Here is a 21,147-nt window from a genome sequence, read left to right as displayed (position 1 = left end):
TGCACAAGGTAGAAATTAGAAGCAATTGGCAAGAAGCAGATACAGGTCCAGCTCTGAAAGCTTTTATTTTATTATTATTTTTTAAATAAACTTTTTTTTTTTAATTTTTTCATTGCGTTGGGTCTTCATTACTGTGCACGAGCTTTCTCTAGTTGTGGTAAGTGGGGGCTACTCTTTGTTGCGGTGTACAGGCTTCTCACTGAGGTGGCTTCTCTTCTAGAGCACTGGGCTCTAGGTACACAGGCTTCAGTGGTTGTGGCACACGGGCTTAGTTGCTCTGTGGCATGTGGGATCTTCCCAGACCAGGGCTTGAACCTCTGTCCCCTGCATTGGTAGGTGGATTCTTAACCACTGCACCACCAGGGAAGCCCTGAAAGCTTTTAGCTTAGTGTAGTGGAAGGAGTATGGGTTCTGGGGTCTCACATTCTAGGTTAAAATCCCACTTTGTCTACTTACTGGATGGTTAACTTACTGGCTGGCAACTTATATTGGCTCTCTGAGCCTCAGTTTCCTGATCAGTGAAATGAGGATAGAAATACCTACCTCACAGTATTGCTGTGATAGCACTTCTTATTAAGCTTACAACTCTAACTTCCCTGGTGGAATTCTGGGGGTTGTGGGAAGCAGGGTGTGTTACACCTTTCTCTGCCAGCCCCTGGACCACACATCTGCCCTCCAAGCCCCATCTGGCACATGTAGGCCCTTACGTGCCCAGGCTGTGCTCCTCTCAGAAGGAGGCAGAAGGTTCATCTCACTCTCCTGGGAACCCCTGCAGCACAGTTTTGGGTCTGTATTTCAGGGTCTTCTCCCTCTCAGGCCTGTACCAGGGACCATAAAAGGAAGATGATGCAATTGCTTCAAGACAGAGTTCACCCCTCCCTGTAATTCCCCTTCGTCAAGGTCAGCATCCCCACAGACTTAGTAAACACTAAGCAAGCACCCCAGGGTGTCACTTGGTGAAGGCTTTCAACTGTATCACTGTTTTCATGGGAATCTCAGATAGGGCAAAAAGCCTCTAAGACCCAAAAGAATGCAGTCTGGTGATGGACTTCAGGCATGGTGACAGGGAAAGCTATTTGGGGTAGAAAAGTGGTCCTTTGACCTCAATATGAAGGAGTCAGGATGCCTGACTAGCTGTGGGCTCTCTGGAGCCAGTGACTTCATTCCTCTATGCCTTCCTTTCCTTGTGTGCAGAATGACAGGGTGATGCCTGAGACCTTCCCTGCATCAGAATCACAGGTTTCCCCATTCGTTGGATGCAGGATGAGATGGCGAAATCGCCCTTGACCTCTTTTTGCCACGGGGGCCACTGAGCACCCTCTCCTCTCTGCTTCCTCCACAGATGAGTACCTCCGAGTCCTCAATGTGGGCGTGGCCGAGGTGAAGAAATCCTGCTTGGGGCCCCTGTCTCCGTCCTGTAGGATGGTGCAGACGATGAGGCAGTTTCTGTACCGGGTCCTGCCTGAGGACTCCTACAAGGTCGCCACGGGCAAGCTCCACGTGAGCCTTACGCGGCTCACGGATGGAGAGAGTGTCGTGGTTTCCGAATACACTTCCAAGGAAGAGCTCATTGAGGCACGGGGGCGGGACGTGGGAATAAGGGCGGGGCCAGGGCGTGGGGGTGGAGCCTGGGGAGTTGGGGCGGGACAGGAGAGGCTGGTCCTGCTTCTCCTGATAGGCCTCTGGGATGGTCCCCCTATCTGCTTCACTTCCTTCCTCTACTTTTTGCTTCCCTAGTTTTTCCCCTCCCTTCACCCTTCTGCCATCTGTCTCTCTATGTCAGGCATGCTGTTAGATGAGATGGACACAGATGAGCCAAAAATGAATCAGACTTGGTCACCATCCTTCACTTCAGCACTCAGAGTCCCCCTCCTTCTGCCTCTGCCTTGCTCTCGGCTCTAATCCTGCAACCTCGCAGAGGCCCGTTTGTACCAACAGAGGTCCCGTGGCTCCTTCAGGCCCTGACTGCAGGATTTTCCCAATGAATTACTCCCAGTTAGTGGGAAAAGCTTCCCTTCTGCCTCCTCTCTTCCATTGGTCCTTGATAGAAAGGATTGTGTTATCACTGAATAGGTTAACACTGAGGAAAGGGGATTCTGACCGTGCACTGTTCCAAGCTCATTAATATACATTTTAGTTCTGAATTATTGTTGCTGGAGAGTGCTGTGGATAGGCCCAACTTTCTTTCAGGATAAAAGAGTTGAGCTGCATGACCCCCTACCCATATTTCCACTCCCCTCCCCTCCTCTGAATACAAGGCCCTTGTCACCCATCCTCACATCCCCACACTGGCATGGCCTTGATCCTGGAGTTTGGGGATGAATAGGCAGTGGGCATGGATACCTCTTCCAGCCACCTCATGTCCCCTGGGTTTATCAGCAACCTGCTCCACAAGACTTTCTCTCCCCAACCCTCTCCCACCACCTCTCACTCTTACCCATGACAACCACAGCAGATCACACAAAACAGGCCTCCGTGTCTTTGCACCTGCTGTGCCTTCTGCCTCGGATGCCCCTCCCTCCTTCCCATCCCACTTCATCTGCTTGGTGAGACTCTAGTCACTCCTGCTAGGAAACTGTCCTTCATCACCTCCCTGCCTCACAGCCCTGGGTTTGGTGCTTCTCCCAGGGCCACGATACCCATGCTCACCTCCCTCACAGCACCTGTCACCCTGTGTACTGTCACCTACCTGCTTGCTCCCCCTCTTTGAGCATTCCCAAGGGTGGGCATCTCACCCTCCTTTGATTCCAGGCCCAGGCCAGACACACATTAATGGGTGTCGAATCCTATTGGATTCGTGGAAATTTGGTGCTAGAAGGAACCCTGGGGAGCACTGAGGCCACTCTCTCCCTTTAAAGCTGGGACAGCCTGCGCAGCCTGACTAAGTAGATTAAGCAAGGACCCAGCCAGGAACGGAACTTTGGGCTCCGCTTCCCAGGGCAATGCCTCCACCCTGGGTTTAAGGAGGGCCAGGCAGGCAGTGGCCCAGAGCCCTGCAGGTGAGCCCTCCCTGCCAGCCCCCGGGCCTCGGACATCTCAACCCTGTTCTCTCCCCCCAGGCCCTGTACTGCAGCTGCTTTGTCCCTGTGTACTGCGGCCTCGTTCCTCCAACTTACCGTGGTGTGGTAAATACTCCGTGTGGCGGGGTCGAGCTGAGACCCAGGGGTGCCTCAGGGCCCCTGTGACCCGCATGAGGGAGGGATGCTCTCAGAGTGCAGTGGGAATACCAAGAATTGAAAAGGTCCTTGTGTTTTTCTACTCAGAATTCCCAGCATAGATGGATTTCTGGGGCTTTAAGATGACCTTCCCCGCCTAAGCTGGGCTTTTCTCTGAACCCACCAACCCATTACTGAGCCTGGCAAGTCAAGGCCCCGCCGGTTTGCCAGATTTCCCCAACAGGAAAACCCAGTAGGTCTGAGACTCTGCACCTCTAACCAGCTTCAGCTGATGCTGGTGCTTCTGGTCCACGGACAACACCCTGAGTAGGAAGATGTAACCCATGCCCCCTCCTCATTTTATACATAGAGAAAATGAGATCCAGAGATTAGGAATCAGCTAGTAGATGGACCCCCATGTTGCATATCATTCATTTAATTCGCAGGCACCCAGAGAGTGGGTATCTCTGATCCCTCGTTCATAGTTGAGGAAACAGAAGCCCCAAGAGGGGAAGGGACTTAAGGGTGGACACACAGTGGTCAGGGGTGCTCTGGAGGGTGTCAAGGGTGTCTGACCTCAACAGAGTGAGGCAGCTTGGACCTGGGGCAGTCTGGAAGAGGGATATTTCACAACCTGCTCACACCCACCACACACGCACCTTCTCAAAAGACCCTGTGGACAGGCTCCTTTCTTCGGCCCTGCCCTCAGCCGTTGAGGGACTCCATGAGGAGTAACTGTGACAGGGGAGCATTCGCTCCTGCTTTATCCAGAGTAGGGATGCCCCCAGACCTCAGTGTCAAAGCTTCTCCCGAGAGACCTGTTTCTTGCTCTCCTTGAGTGGGGGAAAGGACCTACGAGCCCTAATGAGCATTTCTCACTCTGCCTCCCTCCTCCACCCTGCAGCGGTACATCGACGGGGGCTTCACGGGCATGCAGCCCTGCTCCTTCTGGACGGACTCCATCACCATCTCCACCTTCACTGGGCAGCAGGACATCTGCCCGCGGGACTGCCCCGCCATCTTCTGTGACTTCCGCATGTTCAACTACTCTTTCCAGTTCTCTCTGGAGAACCTCGCCAGGATGATCCATGCCCTGTTCCCCCCAGACCTGATGGTAAGAGGGACCTGGGGTGGGCAGGCAAGGAGAGTCAGGAAGGGTGATGGGGGCTGGAGTGGGATGCGGGAGACAATGGGGCCCACTCAGTCCATCTCAGATGATCCTTATACGTTCTCCTAAAGCTGTATCCTGGCCTTGCTGCTAAGCGGGTATGTGACCTTGAACAAGTGCCCTAAGTGCTCCCAGCCTCAATTTTCTCCCCACTAAATGAGATGATGTCAGAACCGCTGATAGGAATGTTGGCTGAACTTTCTGACATGTGGGGTCAGCAAACTATGGCCCAGGGGCCACATCCAGCATGCGACTTGTTTTCATACAGCCTGTGAGCTAAGAATGGACTTTGTATTTTTAAAGCATTGTTAAAAAAAAAAAAAAAGGGTGACAAAGACTGTATGTGGTCAACAAAGCCCCAAATATTTACTGTTTGGCCCTTTACAGAAAAGGCGTTGTAGGCCATATCTCATATAATCCACCAGCATCCTCTGTGATAGATACTGTTGTTATTCCCATTTTACAAGGGGAGAAACTGAGGCTGTGAGAGGTTACATTCACACAGGCCCCCAGCCAATAAGTGGCAGCACTGAGATCTGAACCCAGTCTCCACATTCAGCTCTTCATACTGTCCAAATGCACCTTCTGTGGTTCTGCTATAAATATCACACCCTCTCTAACCCAGGAGAAGCTGATAATCAGCTGTGAATGGTTTAACACCCTAAGGCAGCATCACTGTGAACAGATGAGCAGGAACTGCTCCCCACATCTTAGCAGATAGTGAGAGATGGGTTCATTTTGAAAAGCTCATCAAAGAAAGCTTAAGAGCAATGAAAATAGCTGCTTTGGGAGAGGGGACTATGGGTCTCTCTGTTGCTGCAGCCTTAGTTATTTTCCTGGTGCCCCACCTTGCAGATCCTGCACAATTATTACTACCGAGGGTATGAAGATGCCGTTTTGTACTTGAGGCGGCTGAGTAAGTACCGTGTGGGACCCTGAGGAAGAGGAGGACGGTGGGGCAAAGACAGGAAATAGAATGGCTGAATAGAGGAGCATTTCCCCCCAGTTTGTAAACGGGAGCTGCTCTTCACCCAGAAGAGCTGGAAACAGGCACAGTGACCTGACAGTCTTCATCATCCAGGACAGGCCACTGTGGCCAGAAATTAGGATCTCTGTGGAAAGGGGGCTTTAGGTTAACTGATGGGACAGCGTCTAGGGCTTCTGTGCAAATGTATTTCTGAATTTAAAAACTGTGCTAGAAAATACGTAGCTCATATGTCCCTGGAGAATTCCATTCTCATATTACATTTTCTTGCATTTTATTCTCTTTCCAATGAAACAGTATTGTTAATGTAGATCTAGATGTGACTAGTTTATGATTGTGTGAGACTTTGAGTGACATATTGATCAACAAATGAGAGAGAAGAGCCCTCACCCTCTGTGGGTTTGGAAAGCATGGTCTCACCCCTGTGTATCCTCTGTGCATTATCTGGGTGGAAGGAAGATTCCAATGGCATGTGTTACACACTCTAACTCCACGAAGGCCACGCAAACATGTTTGTTAAAAGGAAAGAAAAAATACTTTTCTATATTTAGAATTAATTCCATAGAGCATATTTCCAGAAAAAGGGACTCCTGGATCAAAGGGTGTTTACCTAATGTTGTTATATCATAAATTTTTTTCCGTGTTGCCATATGGTCTTTGTAACAGGCTTTTTGGCAGCTGTATAATATTCCATCACAGTTGCACAGAACACTTTGATCCTTCTTCGAGTTTGCAAATATTCACTATTATAAACAATGCTGTGGTGAACTTTTTGTGTGTGTAGTTAAATATATATATTTAAGGAGTGAGATAAAGGGGTTGAATGAAGTTTTTTTGGCAGGATATGTACACTTCTTTTTCTTCAGAATTGCTTCCTGCTGGGACCTCCCTGGCTGACCAGCGTTTAAGACCCCGTGCTTCCACTACAGGGGGCGCAGTTTCGGTCCCTAGTTGGGAAACTAAGATCCTGTAAGCCGCATGGTGCAGCCGAAAAAAAAAATTGCTTCCTGATTTCCGAAGCTCCCCTTATGCTAATTCTTTACTTTCTCCTGGGTCCATTCTCCCAAATAGGGGGTGGGGAGTAGGATCGCAGGATGGAGAGAATGTGCGCTATGAAGGCAAGTAGCCCTGGGCCAGGGACCCCATCTCCCCGAGCTTTGTGAGCTCCATGAAACCACTCTCCCTCTCTGATTCTTGGTTCCTAATCTGTAAAAAGCATTTAGATCCTCATTCTTGACATACCAGCTATGTGACCTTGAGCGAGTAATTCATCTCCTGGGGCCTGTTTTCTCATCTGTACAAGGTGGCTGATGCTGGAACCTACCTCCGAATTCTATTCCTAGCCACGGTCAACCCAGTCCACTGCCTCCTCTGACCTCAGGGACAGACCCCTCCTCTCACCTCTCTGCAGACAGACTCCTCCTAACCCTGACTGTCCTCTGACAACTCCCCCATCCTCCACGTTTACACAGGTGACAGCTGTGAAGCTGAGCCCCCAGTGTCCAAAAGGAGGACAACCTGAGGGGTATGATGGTGGTGGTGGAGATAAGGTCTCACCTATGGAGTCTCAGGAATAGGAGGGTCTGGCTAGGGCCGGGGGTCCTTTCTGCCCCAGGTGGGGAGCCCCTCCGTTCTTTCCTCAGTGATGGTGTCTATTGAGGACTTGGGGTTTGGGGAACCCCTGATTGGGTGCTTGGGTCTTGGAGCAGACACCGATTCCCTGCCGCAGGAAATCCATCTACACCTCAGATTACAGCCTGGCTACCTGGCTGCCTCCATGGCTGTCTCCCCCAGAACTTTTCCTTTCTCTTCCTCTCAGGGCAAGCCCTGGGGAGACTTACAAAGTGGGTTGTTAAGCATCTCTAATCTCCCCCCTTTCACCCTTAGCTGGTGTGGACATTTTTACAAGTATGAACGGTGGTCTTAAACCCCAGGATGAAACTCTAAGAGTAGCACTGCAGGCATCCTCTCCTGAATTGGGGCAGTGTATGGAGGATGGCAGGTTTTCCCCACTGGCCCTGGAATCACTCCAAGTAGGAACAGACACAACTCATAAGGGAGAAAATGTCTCGTGCTGGCTGCCAGCTGTTTTTGCTTCCTCTTCCAATTTGCAAGTGTGTGCGTGGCTTTCTCAGTGTAAGTTTCAGCTCCAGCACCTAAATCCTCTTGGGTTTGGTGGGCCTCGAGTTTTCTCCCAGCACCAGATGCAAGCAGGAAATACTGACATATCCTGAGAAATTGTGATCTAGTGCCCAGAGTTATACTCTTAATCCCCACCTATCATCTGGGAACAGAAAACGGAAGTTTGCTCCAGCCTCCTGCCCGCTTTCTGAAAGGGGGTCAACTCAGGCAGGAAGCCACACCTGCAAGGTGTCACCCTCAACTCCTCAGCTCACATCCTGGCATCCTGTTTGTCCTCCCTCCTAAGAGCTCACATCTACCTAATAATTCCTGCCACCAGGTGAGCCTCCCTCTCCACCCTGGGCCTCCCTGGCAGTAGCCTTTTACCAAAGGGAAGGGCACTGCTTGCTGGCATCCTTGAAAATCCACATTCCCCACACAGATGCGTGGACATGGGCATTGAGTGAGGTTGGAGCTCAGGGATGCCACGTCTGAAATAACCATCCCACATCCAGGCATGCCAGGCCAGACTGACCTTCCTCCCTCCTTTCCTCCTCCTCACAGTTAGGTAAGTTTTCACACACACACACACACACATACACACACCCTCTGTGAAAGCAGCAGCACAATCAAGATAGGGAAGAATCCACCATGCCCAAAGTTTCCTCATGCCCGTCTGGGATTCCTCCCCCCTTCCCTCATCCCCCCATCCCCAAGCAAACACTGATGTCTTCCTGTCATTATAGACGAATTTGCATTTTTAGAGTTTTTGATAGATGGGCTCAAAGTATGAATTCTTTTTTGTCTGCATTCTTTCACTCAGCGTAATTATTCAGTTTCAACCATGTCATTGCATGGTGTAAATAATTCATTCCTTTCTGCATTCCAGTCCACTGTATGAATATAGCACTGTTCATTTATCCATTCGCCTATTAATAGGCACTTAGGTTGTATCCAGTTTGGGGCTGTTATGAATACAGCTGCGGTGTACATTCACCCATGGGTTCCTGTACAGACAAATGCTTTCATTTCTCTTGGGTAAATACCCAGGAGTGGAATGACCAGATCACATGGTGGATGTATGTTTAATATATGTTGTATGTATGTATACAAATATATGTATAATATATAATATTTTAAAATAAAATATAATGTATATAATTGTAATAAAACACACCTAATACAAAATGTACTGTCCTAACCATTTTAAGTGTACAATTCAGTAGTCTTAAACATACACCCCTATGCAACCAATCTGAACTTTTCCCTTTTGCAAAACTGAAACTCTACACCCATTAACCAACTCCCCATTTCCGCCTTCCCCTAGGCCCCAGCAACCACCATTCTATTTCTATGAGTTTGAATACTTTAGATACCTCATGAAAGTGGAATCATAACAGTGTTTGTCTTTTTGTGATTGGTTTATGTCGCGTATAATGTCCTCAAGATTCATGCATGTTGTAGCATGTGACAGGATTTCCTTCCTTAAAGCTAAATAATATTGTGTCATGCATATAGAACAGATTTTCTTTATTCATTCATCAGTGGACATTTGGGTTGCTTCCACCTCTTGGCTATTGTGAATATACTGCAGTGAACATGGGTGTGCAAATATCTCTTCAAGATCCTACGTTCAATTCTTTTGGATATATACGGACAGGCATATACCCAGAATGTGTGTCTAACTTTTTAAGAAGTTGCCAGATTGTTTTCCAAAGTGGTTGTACCATTTTACATTCCCAACAGTGAATGAGAATTCCAGTTTCTCCACATTCTCACCAATACTTGGTATGGTCAGTCTTTCTTTTCTTTTTTTTTTTTAATTAATAAATATATTTTTGGCTGCATTGGGTCTTCATTGCTGCCCACATTTTTTTTTCTAGTTGCGGCGAGCGGGGGCTGCTTTCATTGTGGTGGCTTCTCTTGTTGTGGAGCACGGGCTCTAGGCGCGTGGGCTTCGGTAGTTGTGGCACCTGGTCTCAGGAGTTGTGGCACACAGGCTTAGTTGCTCCGAGGCATGCGGGATATCCCCGGACCGGGGCTCGAAACCATGTCCCCTGCATTGGCAGGCAGATTCTTAACCACTGTGCCACTAGGGAAGTCCTCAGTCTTTTTAATATTAGCTATTCTAATAGGTGTGTGGTGATATCTTATTGTGGTTTTAATTTGCATTTCCCTAATGACTAATGATGTTGAGCATCTTTTCATTTGCTTATTAGTTGTTCAGATACATTCTTTGGTAAAGTGTCTGTTCAACTCTTTTGCCCATTTTCCCCTAGACCTTTAATAAGCTTTGTTTTTTAGAATCATTTTAGATTTACAGAAAAAATGTGAAAATAGTGAAGAGAGTTTTCATATACTCCACATCTAGGTTTCCCTGTTATTTTAGGTCTCACACTTGTTAGATATTATAGCACGGTACATAAATCATTTGGCACATTGTATGGTAGATTGTTTACAATTAATGAACCGATGTTGATAAATCGTTACTAACTAAAGTCCATACTTTATTCAGATTACCTTAGTTTTAACCTAATGTTCTTTTTTCTGACCCAGGGTCCCATCCAGGATCCCACATCACATTTAGTTGCGCTGTCTCCTTAGGCTCCTCTTGTCTGACACAGTTGCTCAGACTCTCCTTGTTTTTAATGACCTACTGGCCAGATATTTTATAGAATGTCCCTCAGCTGGGATTTTCTTGATGTTTTTCTCATGATTAGACTGGGGTTATGGGTTTAGGGGAGAAAGGCCACAGAGGCAAAGTGCCATTCTCATCATGTCGTATCGAGGGTATATGCTATGAGGTGGTGTTTGTTAGGTTTCTCTGCTGTAAAGCTACTCTTTCTCCTCCTTTCTATACCGTGCTCTTTGGAAGGAAGTAACTAAGGAGTGGGGAGTTATTCTCCACTTCCTTAAGGGCTGAGTATCTACAGAAATTATTGGCAATTCTTCAGGATGAAAGATTTGTCTCTTTCTCCCCCATTGACTTACCTACCTATTCGATCATTTGTTTATATTAGTATGGACTCATCGATACTTATTTTATATTGTGGGTTATTATTCAGTCCTACTTCATTTTGTTACTCAAATTGTTCCAGCTTAGGCCATTGGGAGCTCTTTAGTTGGCTCTTTTGCCCATTTATTTTTATTTTTATTTTTTGGCCACACCATGTGTGGCTTGTGGAATCTTAGTTCCCCAGCCAGGGATTGAATCCGGCCACTCAGCAATGAAGTGTGGAGTCCTAACCACTGGACCACCAGGAAATTCCCATCTTTTGCCCATTTAAAAAATGGAATTGTTTTCTTATTAAGAGCTTTTATGTATTCTAGATAAATGCCCTTTTTATCAGAAATTTTATTTATTTTATCAGAACTATGATTTGCAAATATTTTCTCCCAGTCTGTGATTTCTCTTTCCAACTCTTTAGCAGTGTCTTCTGAAAAGGATTATTTTTAAATTTCGATAGGGTCCATGTTAAATTTTTTCCTTTGTGGATCATGCTTTTGGTGTCTTTATCTAAGAAATCTTTGCCTCACTCAAGATCACAAAAAGTCTTTCTCCTCTGTCCTGTTTTCACAGTTGTTTTGGTTATCCTAGGTCCTTTGTATTTTCATATGAATTTTAGAAATGGCTTGTGAATTTCCACACAGAAAGCAATTGCACTGTTTTTCTTGTCAACCTATTCTCTCATCCTCTGCATTTACCACCTCAAACCTTCTGCTCCTGAGCTCCATCCTCCTACTCCACCTGACTTCCTGCTTCACAGGGAAAACCAAAGCCATCAGAGGGGAGTTCTCTCAACTTTGTGCCACCAAATATACAGGCTCACCTTTCCCTGACCCCCTCCTTCTTAGCATATAGAAGGAAGCATCCTTCTTCCTGTCTAAAGCTCAACCATCCACCTGGGCTCAGACCCCATTCCTATCTCAGGGATTCTCCACTTTTCCATTATTCCCCCTCTCTCTCCAACCTCCATCTCTCAACTGGATCCTTACCAGCAATGTTTAAATCTATCCCAGCCTTGTCTGTTTTAGAAAAATTTCCCTGGGTTCCCCTCTTCATCTCTGCAGATCAATCCTGGCTCCTTCTTCTCCTCACTCTGCTTTTCTTTCCTAGGCAAACTCCTCCACTGCCACCCTTACGGCTTCAGTTACCATCCATAGGTGGGGCTCCCAGGTATATATCTCTCATGCTCATCTCTTCGCTGAGATCCAAACCCATATATCCAGCTGCCCGCTTGTCACCTCTCCATGGACATCTCAAAGACCCCCTAAACTCAACATGTCCCCGAAACAAACTTCACTCTCCCCACTCCTCCCCAGACCCACCTCTCCAAGATTGTATTCTCAGCCACTGGCACTGACATCCATCTGATTGTGTAAGCCACATCCTACCCCTTATCCCCCAATCAATTATCGTCAGTTCTCATTTATTTTACCTCCTAAGTAGAATCCTCGATCTCTTTCTATCTCCTTCCAGGGGAAAGCCCCACACACCTCTCCCAGCACCCTGACAGGGTGCCTTGGGGCCCCTCTTGCTTTTCTCAATAAGTCTCTGCACAGCAGCCACAGTGATCCAGTCAAAACCAGAGACAGGTCAGCACCTCTCTGCTCATAAGTCTTCATGGTTTCCATGGAAACCAAGGGTCTTTGATGCTGCCTATAAGCCCTTGTGTGGTCTGGCCCCTGTGGCCTCCTCAGCCCCGTCTCCCATCACAAGTGTCCCCACCTCTGTGCCACCCACACTGACCTTGCAGGGCCTCAGCCTCCTCGTGCTCCCTCGAACCTGTGGCCTTTGTGTGTGCTGTTCCCTCTGCCTGAAATGCTCCTCCTCATCCCACCCTGACCACCCCCTGGACCACTTCCCTGTCACATCTCAGCTCAAATATCACTCCGCCTGGGAAGCCTTCCCTGCTCCCCTCTCTCCTAGTACCACGTACTTTACTTCCTAATACTTGTATTGGTTACAACTTGAGGTTATCGGGGTGGTCAGCGCCTGCCACCATGCTAGACTGTAAGCTCCAAGAGGCCGATTTTTGTCTCCTTCACCTCCTCAGAGCCTGGTGTAATGCCCGGTACATATTAGATGCTCAGTAAGTATCCATTGAATAAATGGATCAATACACAACCAGATATTCAATATAAGTTCAAGTAAGTAAAGAAAGGCCATTGAAAAGTACTAATCTGGGAGTTCCCTGGTGGTCTAGTCATTAGAATTCCAGGCTTTTGCTGCTGTGGCCCAGGTTCAGTCCCTGATCGGGGAATTGAGACCCTGCAAGCTGTGCATCATGGCAAAAACAGAGCAAAAACAATGAAAAGCACTAATCCTGTTGGTGAGAATAATTTGGGAAACCATTTTTTGCAAATACTATGCTGACGCCAGGGGTTAGTAATGCACCCTGTGACCCCGTGCGGTTGTTTTTCCTAGATGCTGCTTACCTTGATTCTCCTTCCAAGAGAGTGATTTTCCCCCGAGTAGAAGTGTACTGCCAGATAGAACTCGCCCTTGGCAACGAGTGCCCTGAACACAGTCAGTCAAGCCTCCAAACAGAGCAGGACAGTCCGGAAGAATCCCGACAAATTCACACACAGTGGGCTCCCAAAGGAGAAGGAGAGGGTGGCCGTGGTCCACCTCTGTCCCCACCTGTGCAGACACCTGAATCCACATGTGAGTGGTCTGTGGAGTCCCCTGCTTCACCACCTGCATTGCCATTGGCCTCATCACCATCACATTCTCCAACTGACTTGCCACCTGTATCACTCCCAGCTGTGTACTTACTCCCCAGCTCAACACCTGGGTTATCACCTGTATCACCATCACAGCAGGTACAACTGGCTGGATCACCACGCAGATCCCCACTGCTCCAGTCGTCTGTGTCACCCAGGACGTCCCTGGGGCCTTCCGCTGTGGGGACATCTCCAACATTGCCCCGCTGTTCTTCAGCATCACCTGCACAGCCACCTGTGGAGGCACTGGGCCCAGATCAGCCCCAAGGTATGGACCCTTCCGGCTTCTCACAGCTTCCTCATGTCTGGAGCCCATTGGCAAGTGTGTAATGACGTGGTGGCTGATAGCTGTTGCATCAGAGGGGTACGTTGGTGAAGGTACCCTTAGCTTCAGCTTCTCTGCTTGCTATGAGGACAGGCCACCACGAGAGGGCAGTGTACTTGACTTTTTTTTTTTTTCTTTAGCCCAGTGATTCTCAAAGCATGGTCCCCAACAAACAGCAATAGCATCACCTGAAAACTTGTTAGAAATGAAAATTCTCAGGCCCTACCACATGCCTACTAAATCACAAATTCTAGGGAGGGGACCCAGCTATCTGCATTTTTTACAAGCCCTCCAGGTGATTCTTTTGCCCTCTCACATTTGAGAGCTGCTGTTCTAGTAGATTTTTATTGTGAAAGCCACTGTGCCAAGAGCAATGCTACTCTAAGAGTGGTCTGTGGGCCAGTGCTAGTCCCTGAATTTTTTGTTACTGGTTCACAATGAAACGAGTGCAGAAAGTGAGAGCGAGCATTTGGAAATGTTTATAGCACTAAGATAGAGCCACGACATCCAAGAGCTTGGTCATTTTCCTACTGATTTATTTATATTGTATTTCACAAAAGTGCTAGTCTGTTATGGATTGTAAATAGGGTTTTAAAAAACTGATTTTTCACTACAGGTAGTTTGAGAAGCACCTCTCTGGGGGCTGCAAAGCTGAACTGCTCTCAATTCCTCACTCTAAGCCAATGTCCCATCCAACAGAGGGAATGGCATGGATACTAACCTCAAAAATACAATAGGAATTCTTAGGTACTGTATAACTAGCAGAAACAGTGTTGAGGCTATTCATAGAGAATAAGACCACCTCTCTCTGGGGAGATAAGGAAGGCTTCTGGGAGGTGACACATGATTTGAAATAGGCAGAATTTTGACAATTGTGGTTTGTGGGATCTGACAGAGTAGAAAGAACATTTCAGATTTTGTTTATTCTAGAGGCTCAGGTGCAGAGAAGGAAAATACAAGGTACATTCACGATGAAGAGGATACCTCTTTGGCCACTTTGGGTGGTCTGGGTGGGGGCTAAGGGAGAGGGGCCCAAATGATGGGCTGAAGCCAGGTTGTAGGGTCCTCGTGGTCCATCAGCCAAGCTTCCATGGTTATTGCGATAAATAGTAGCAAGGTTTCCTTCTTTGTGTATCTGCCCCAAGTCAGGGGTGACTCCCCTTTCTCTGGAATAGGTTCACTTTGTCTTTTTTTGTTTCTCTTTTCTTTCTCTCTTTCTTTTTTTGAATAGGTTCACTTTGATTCTTTTAACGAGACGAAATCATCAGAACATTGAGTCAGAAAATTGTTCGAAGTGTTTCACCTGCTCTCTTACTCCCTGTTACATGAAATGCATTTATTTTATGTTGTCACACCTGTGTTTAAAGGCAGCCATCTTCAGGGGCCTGAGCAATCCTGGGTCCAGAGTGGGGATTCCTCACTCATACTGGGGATGGACAGAGGGTACAGATAGCCCAGGGGTTCTCAACTGTGGGCCGCATGACTCCCAGGAGACATCCGGCAATATCTGGAGACATTTTTGGTTGTCACCCAGTGGGTAACATCTAGTCGGGAGAGGCCAGGGATGCTGCTGAACATCCTACAGTGCTCAACCCCTACGACAAAGAATTGCCTGGCCCTTAGCATCAGTAGTGCTGAGGCTGAGAAACCCTGTTGGGGCCTCCAGCTGGTCTCAGCAGTGACATCCTAGGCCACCTGTGGGAATTGGGCAGAGTGGAGCCCTCCAGGGGCTCACGTCATCAGTCATTTTGCAATGGCCATGTTGTTGTTGGGGGTGGGAGGTGTTGCAGAAAGTCCTAGGAAAACCCATAAACAAAGCAACCACAAATAGATTTGGGAGAGTGAGGGCTATCCAGCAGGTCCCCAAATGAAAAACTTCAGGTAGGGGAATTTATTAATTTATTCCTTATTATTTTTATTGACATGTATTATGTAATTACATATTAATATTCCTGTATTATATATCCCCCTACTCATTGGAAACATGCAAAGAGCTTACATACGGGAATTCCCTGGCTTAGGACCCAGACTTTCACTGCCTGGGCCCAGGTTCCATCCCTGGTCCTGGTCGGGGAACTAAGATCCTGCATGCCAGGAAAAAAAAAAGCTTACTTAAGAACAATGGTCATGAAACGATTTGTATTTCCTTTTCCAGTAAAAAAGAAAAAACATTACATAAAGCAGATGCTGGAAGGTTCAGGACCCTATGGGGGATTTTGTTGAAAACTTTCCCTAACATAACTGGCTGCTTTTTATGAGGGAATTGTTGCTAATATTACATCAGGGTTTAGCTTCAGACCTTCTGCAGATGCCTCTGCCCTGGATCTCAGTCAAATCCAACAACGTGATTCCGGTCCCAAATATGAGAATTTGAGAATAAGAGTTCTTTACTGTTTCTAAACATTCTCACTTACTTCCTATTGTTATTTCAAAAATGACTAAGTACTCATCCCCAACCCCATCTCACTCATGTCTCCTGTATTTTTTTTTTTTTTTGGCTGTAGCTCCCTTTGCTTCTTCAAATTCAGAAAGCACCGTGCCTCTGGCTAATGTGAAGGAAACCACCAGCAAACCTTATGCAATGTAAGTGTCTCCTCAATTGGGAACATGTTCTTTCCTTTGGTCAGATGAGGGGGCCCAGCTTGGTGATATTTTCCATCTCTTTAGCTGCCCAAGGAGCACTGGGATCCTTTTCTGGATGTGATTACAGTCCATCCCCTTGCCATTCACAGACCACCACCCCCTCTTCTCTCTTCTTCAGTGGGGGCAACGTGTGGGACATGAGCCTATTCCTGCTGGCAGTATCATCCCCCCTCCCCCCCAGTCCCTGCTGTGCACACTGGGGAATGTACCTTCTCTGAATGCAGTGGGAGAGTGTGCTCCCCTCCTTGAATGTGACTCTCTGGTGATGTCTCAGTTCAAGAGAGCCGGCAGGCGTGCTACATCCTAGCCTTGGGTGGAGCCTGCACAGTATAAATTAAGGGACTCTACCAAAAACCTCTCTTAATCCAAATTATTTTCTATCAGCATAAGAAGGGGGCTAATATTCCTCTGTTGTAGATTGTCCCCAGGAAATCTCTTCTCATGATGCTTATCAACTGTCTGGGCTGTTTAACATGTACTCCATGATAATCTTTGCAGTTATTGTGAGAGGGCCTGGGGAGCTGGTTTTTTGTTTTTGTTTTTGTCTTTGCCTCTCTGAGAACCACCATACCCAGACTCCTTTGCTGGCTAGATGCCAGTGGGGTTAGCCAGTGGAATGCACTAGCAGGAGATCACAGGGTGAATCAAGGGTATTTCTGCCCCCCAACCTCATCCCTTCCTGCCCTGGGGTAGTTCTGGCAGTGGCTGAGTTGTTCTATGGCCACAGTTGCAGAGACCAGGGCCTGAGGCACTTTTACTTTTGATATTCCCACTCAATATCATATCAAGTATATTAAAACATACCTGCTTCTCACATTAAATGCAGTTTTAATTATAAAACTTCTGGAAAGTGTTTCCATAAATAATTTTGTGCTTGGGCATAAATTACTCATTTTGCTCACGTGATTTACACTTTATTGCGTTGACATATAACTGTATAAAAGTATAGTTGAGTTTCATTTGACTAGTTGGCATGACGTTACTTAGATAAACATTCATTGATTACAAAATAAAAGTTCACTAGGGAACTCTGATGTTCAGCCAGCATTGAGAACCATGGCATTGGTGTGTCTGTCTACCTTCTGAGCTGGAGCAGGGCCTGTCATTAACCAACCATTACTTCATCTATTTGCCCAGGGAGAGCCCTGCTGAAGACTCCAGTTGGGCGAGCAAGGTGTTCAAGAAGAACAAACAAAAGACAAGTGGCACCAGAAAAGGGTTCCCAAGACATCTACGATCCAAAACACCAGGCAGCAAAGTGCAGTGAGCATGACTAATGTTTCTAATTCCACAGGCAGGAGCAATTTTGGGAATGGTCTGCAGGAAGCTTACAGGGGTAGTGGGGGAGCCAGTAAGGATGGCTTTGGAGTTGGACTCACCCAACATAAAATCCCTGCCCTGCCACAGTCTCACCCGGCGAGTGTGCTTAGGACTCTTGGTCTTTCTGAGCCTCTATCTCCTAATCTGTAAAATAGGGCTAATACCAACTCATAAGGTTGTTGTGAGGGTTTAACGAGGTCAACTGTGTAAATTGCTTCACAGAGTGCAAGATGTGTAATAGCACTCAATAATTAGTAGATATTATGGTTATATAACTCCCAGAGGTTAACTAGCTACCTCTCAGCTTCTGAATAGAACTGTACTTAAAGAAGATGGTTCTTTGGGACACTAGTCTACCATCTTCTCGGTCTTCTAGCTTCTGGAATAAAGTTGCTATTCCTTGTCCCAGAAAAAAAAAAAAAAAGAACTGTACTTAAAAACCAGACAGGTTGGTGCTCATGTGACTCAACAAGTAGCATTCCTAACTGTTGCCAACCTACAGCTAAAAGTCCTGACCAATGTAGGCCTGCTTCTTATATAGCTTTTGACTATGTTAGACTGTTGTTGGTTTAACCAGTCAACCTTTACTGAGCACCTGCTAAATGCCAAGCACTCTTCTGAGTTCTAGGGATATCAAAGATGAATTCAACTTGATCCCAAACTTTCAAGAATTTACCCAAAAGTTGCACATTAAACCAAAGATAAGAGTAGAACCAACTAATTTGCCAAACTGTGAGCTGCATATAAACCAAGTCTCAATTTTTTTGCTGAACCATAAAATTGTTTGTAAAGACACATGCATATATACACAGGCACTCACAAATTCAAAATGCCGGCCTCACACCCAAATGAAACCAGGTATCATCCACAGTTATCTCCCAGGATTACCGAAGTATTCTCTGAATGGAACAGACCCTGCTATTTAATTTGCTTCAAGACTTAATTGGTTGGAAAAATTCCTAACTCTTTCTATGCGACATCCAGCCCTAGGTGTGGGTCCCTGGGTAGGCACAGAGATGTATCAGGTAGATGAGGGTCAGAGGCTCACCCTGGCAGCCACAGGCCCACTGCAAAATCTGGGCAAGTAGTACTTGGTGGGTGGTGGGAAGCAGTGTGGTGCGGAGGAGATTCAGAGCTGCTGCAGGAAGTAGGGCAGACCTGCGTGTCACTTGGTGGATTAAAGGATGGGCAGCAAGGGTGTAGGACCCACAAGGCAGTTGGTGATTTCTGGGGCTTATAGGATCACTGAAGCCTGGGATTAGTCTTACTCTCTTCCTTGGTCTCCATCCCCAAGACTTCCCTGAACTTTGAGTCTGTGTTTAGGACCTCAGGATCAGGTATGGTCATGAGGATGTAAGCAGGCCTGCCATGGGTGTGGGGAAGCTTCTCTGCATCTAGGAGTGCCTTCTGGAAGCCAGGTCCAGACTCAGGTCTTTGATTCCAGAGCCAGGCCTCTTCCCATACATCAGAGCAGTGGGAACTGTGCAGCTCAGCCAGAGCTACCTTGGTTGATAAATTTCTAGGAATCAAGGTGCTTTATAAAGAAGCAGGCATTTATTAAGCTGTGAAAAACACTATTGTCAGTGGGTCATACATCCTGTATGCAGTGCTCCTTTATAGAACAGGTTATGAAACTGCCTGGAGGCAATTTACTGATCGATCTTAAGCAATTCCATGTAAATTCACTGCTTTGAGTTCAAATACAAGGTTAGCAGGCAGGAAAAAAAAGTTTAAAAATATTAGGCATAGAGAAGTAGGAGTGATCCAGGAAGAGCAAAGATCTGTTCGCAAACTACAATCACAAGAGACATTGTCACATCCACGGGCTAGTCCTGTGTAAATTCATAGTCCCCAGCTGATATCTCTCCCAGCAAAGGAGAGAGTCTAGAATAAAAGCCCAGGGTAGATGTTCCATATATGAATGTGTGTGTGTGTGTGTGTGTGTTTTAAATTAGAAGTTCACATCCATACTCTGGTGAAGGTTGTATCAGTCAGTTATTGCTGCTATGATAATGCTGTATAATAAACAACCCCCTTCTCCGAGATCTCAGTGGATTACAGAACAAACATTTATTTTTTTTCTCTCACATAGGTCTGTGAGTTGGCTGGTATATCTCTGCTTAGGCTACAGGTTGTGGTCAAGTCTGCTCCCTGTCCCTTTTATTCCAGGATCAGCAGTAATGCCAGATATGCCATTCTCCTGGAGCATGGCTAGATATATGTATCAGCCTAGCTTTCCTCTGCTAGTCTTATCTCTTCTCAGTGGTCATTGGATTCAGGTTGTATAACTGGCCTCAAAGTAGAAAGACAGATTGAGAAGTTGAGAGACTGCCTACAGGGTACAAATGGAAAAGGAGGAGGTTCATCTTGCTGATTGCTACCCACATCCTTCTAATTGCTACCAAGTCTGTCAGACTTCCCAGATTTCCACCGTTAAAGAGCCTCTCCTTTGAGTTACTATGGCATCTCCCTTTATTCAAAGGTGAATTTAATAATAGCTAAAACATATATAGTAGTTATTATGTGCACTGTGGCACAGAGAGGCTAAGTAACATCCCCAAAGTCATATAGTTGGTAGATGGCAGAGCCAGGATCTGTATCCAGATCATCTGTCACGAGGATCTTGATGTTGACCACTAAGTGGTACAGCCTCCTGGGGTAGAAGGAGCACTGGAGTGAGAGTCAGAAGTCACAGGGTCTAGTCTAGCTCCTCCATTTGGGCAGGGAGAGGCCTGGAGGTGCACTTGGAAATGTGGCAGGGGGTGGGCCAGGTTGGCTTGGGTGCCATGCTAGCAAGGTTGGACTTCACCTGTGTTGGTGGGGAGTCATCATAGAATTTAAACAACAGAATGACACAGTCAGATTTGAAAATTATCCAAGAATGTGCAAGTCCACATCCCAGCATTTCTCCAAGATAAGTTCTGTAGATGTCTTCCTGAAATTTCCCAGAGAAGGCAAGTGACTTGCCCAGGGTCACACAGCAAATGGAGGAGGGCTTGGAAATCAGGACTTCCAATACCCCCTTTTTGTCTCATTTCCCCTCACCTGTGCTTCCTCGACTTCTCACATCCAGGTCTGCTCCCTGCCTGATCGACTTCTCTCTGCTCTCCACTTCCGAGACAGTCACCTACAGGCCTCATCCCAGGCAGATCCAGGAATACAGCTGCCCTAAGGTGTGGAACTCCCCAGAGTGTCCCTGGAGGCTGGCCACTGCCTATCCTGTCCCAGGATGCTGTGGTAACCCCTGAGCTCCGCTGCTCCAGATTCCTTTCTGCCCCACCTATCTCTTCCTGGTCATGGTCAAGGCCAACCCTAGCCCATATAATGCCTTGTGCACTAAGAAAACAGTACCCCTTCTTGAGAACCTGACTGCCAGCTGCTGGAAGGTTGTCATAATACACTGATTTTGTTTGAACAATTGACTGCCAACTGCTAGAAAGCTGTGTGAATGACATACAACATAAATGTCTGTGAAGTACCTACCCTTTTGTATTGGCAGTATATCCTTGTGCAGTGTGCAGTCTGCACACCTGTACTCAGCACGCTGGAGACGACTTTACCTCTTCCCTCTTCCTGAAAAACCAAATATCAACCAGACTTTTGTAAGTCAAATAATGTTTCAAACACTTTTATCAACTCCTGCTCTGCAAATGGAATTCTCCTTTTGCAAAAGACCCTTGTATAATAAAGTGAACCCTTGAAC

The 21,147-nt window shown here is 46.8% G+C and overlaps 1 protein-coding gene across 5 annotated transcripts in view; it reads left to right on the top strand.

Moving 5' to 3' along the window:
- PNPLA1 (patatin like phospholipase domain containing 1) overlaps window positions 1–21,147 on the top strand; it is a 46,159-nt gene that overhangs the window by 20,848 nt on the left and 4,164 nt on the right. Inside the window, exons 2-10 of one of the 5 annotated variants that reach the window (XM_057699442.1) lie at window positions 1,343–1,500; window positions 3,060–3,125; window positions 4,060–4,269; window positions 5,179–5,239; window positions 12,858–13,424; window positions 15,986–16,064; window positions 17,262–17,387; window positions 20,518–20,617; window positions 20,944–21,046. In XM_057699442.1, the coding sequence (XP_057555425.1) occupies window positions 1,343–1,500; window positions 3,060–3,125; window positions 4,060–4,269; window positions 5,179–5,239; window positions 12,858–13,424; window positions 15,986–16,064; window positions 17,262–17,387; window positions 20,518–20,617; window positions 20,944–21,021 (1,445 nt within the window). In that variant the 3' untranslated portion in view covers window positions 21,022–21,046. Of the gene's footprint in view, window positions 1–1,342; window positions 1,576–3,059; window positions 3,126–4,059; window positions 4,270–5,178; window positions 5,240–12,857; window positions 13,425–14,097; window positions 14,229–15,985; window positions 16,065–17,261; window positions 17,388–20,517; window positions 20,618–20,943; window positions 21,047–21,147 lie in introns of those variants that run through there. The other 4 variants (XM_057699439.1, XM_057699441.1, XM_057699440.1 and 1 more) reach the window with 4 other exon arrangements.

Source organism: Hippopotamus amphibius, chromosome 11, assembly GCF_030028045.1.
Source record: "Hippopotamus amphibius kiboko isolate mHipAmp2 chromosome 11, mHipAmp2.hap2, whole genome shotgun sequence".
NCBI lineage: Eukaryota > Metazoa > Chordata > Mammalia > Artiodactyla > Hippopotamidae > Hippopotamus > Hippopotamus amphibius.
This window is presented reverse-complemented; position numbering and strand designations above follow the sequence as displayed.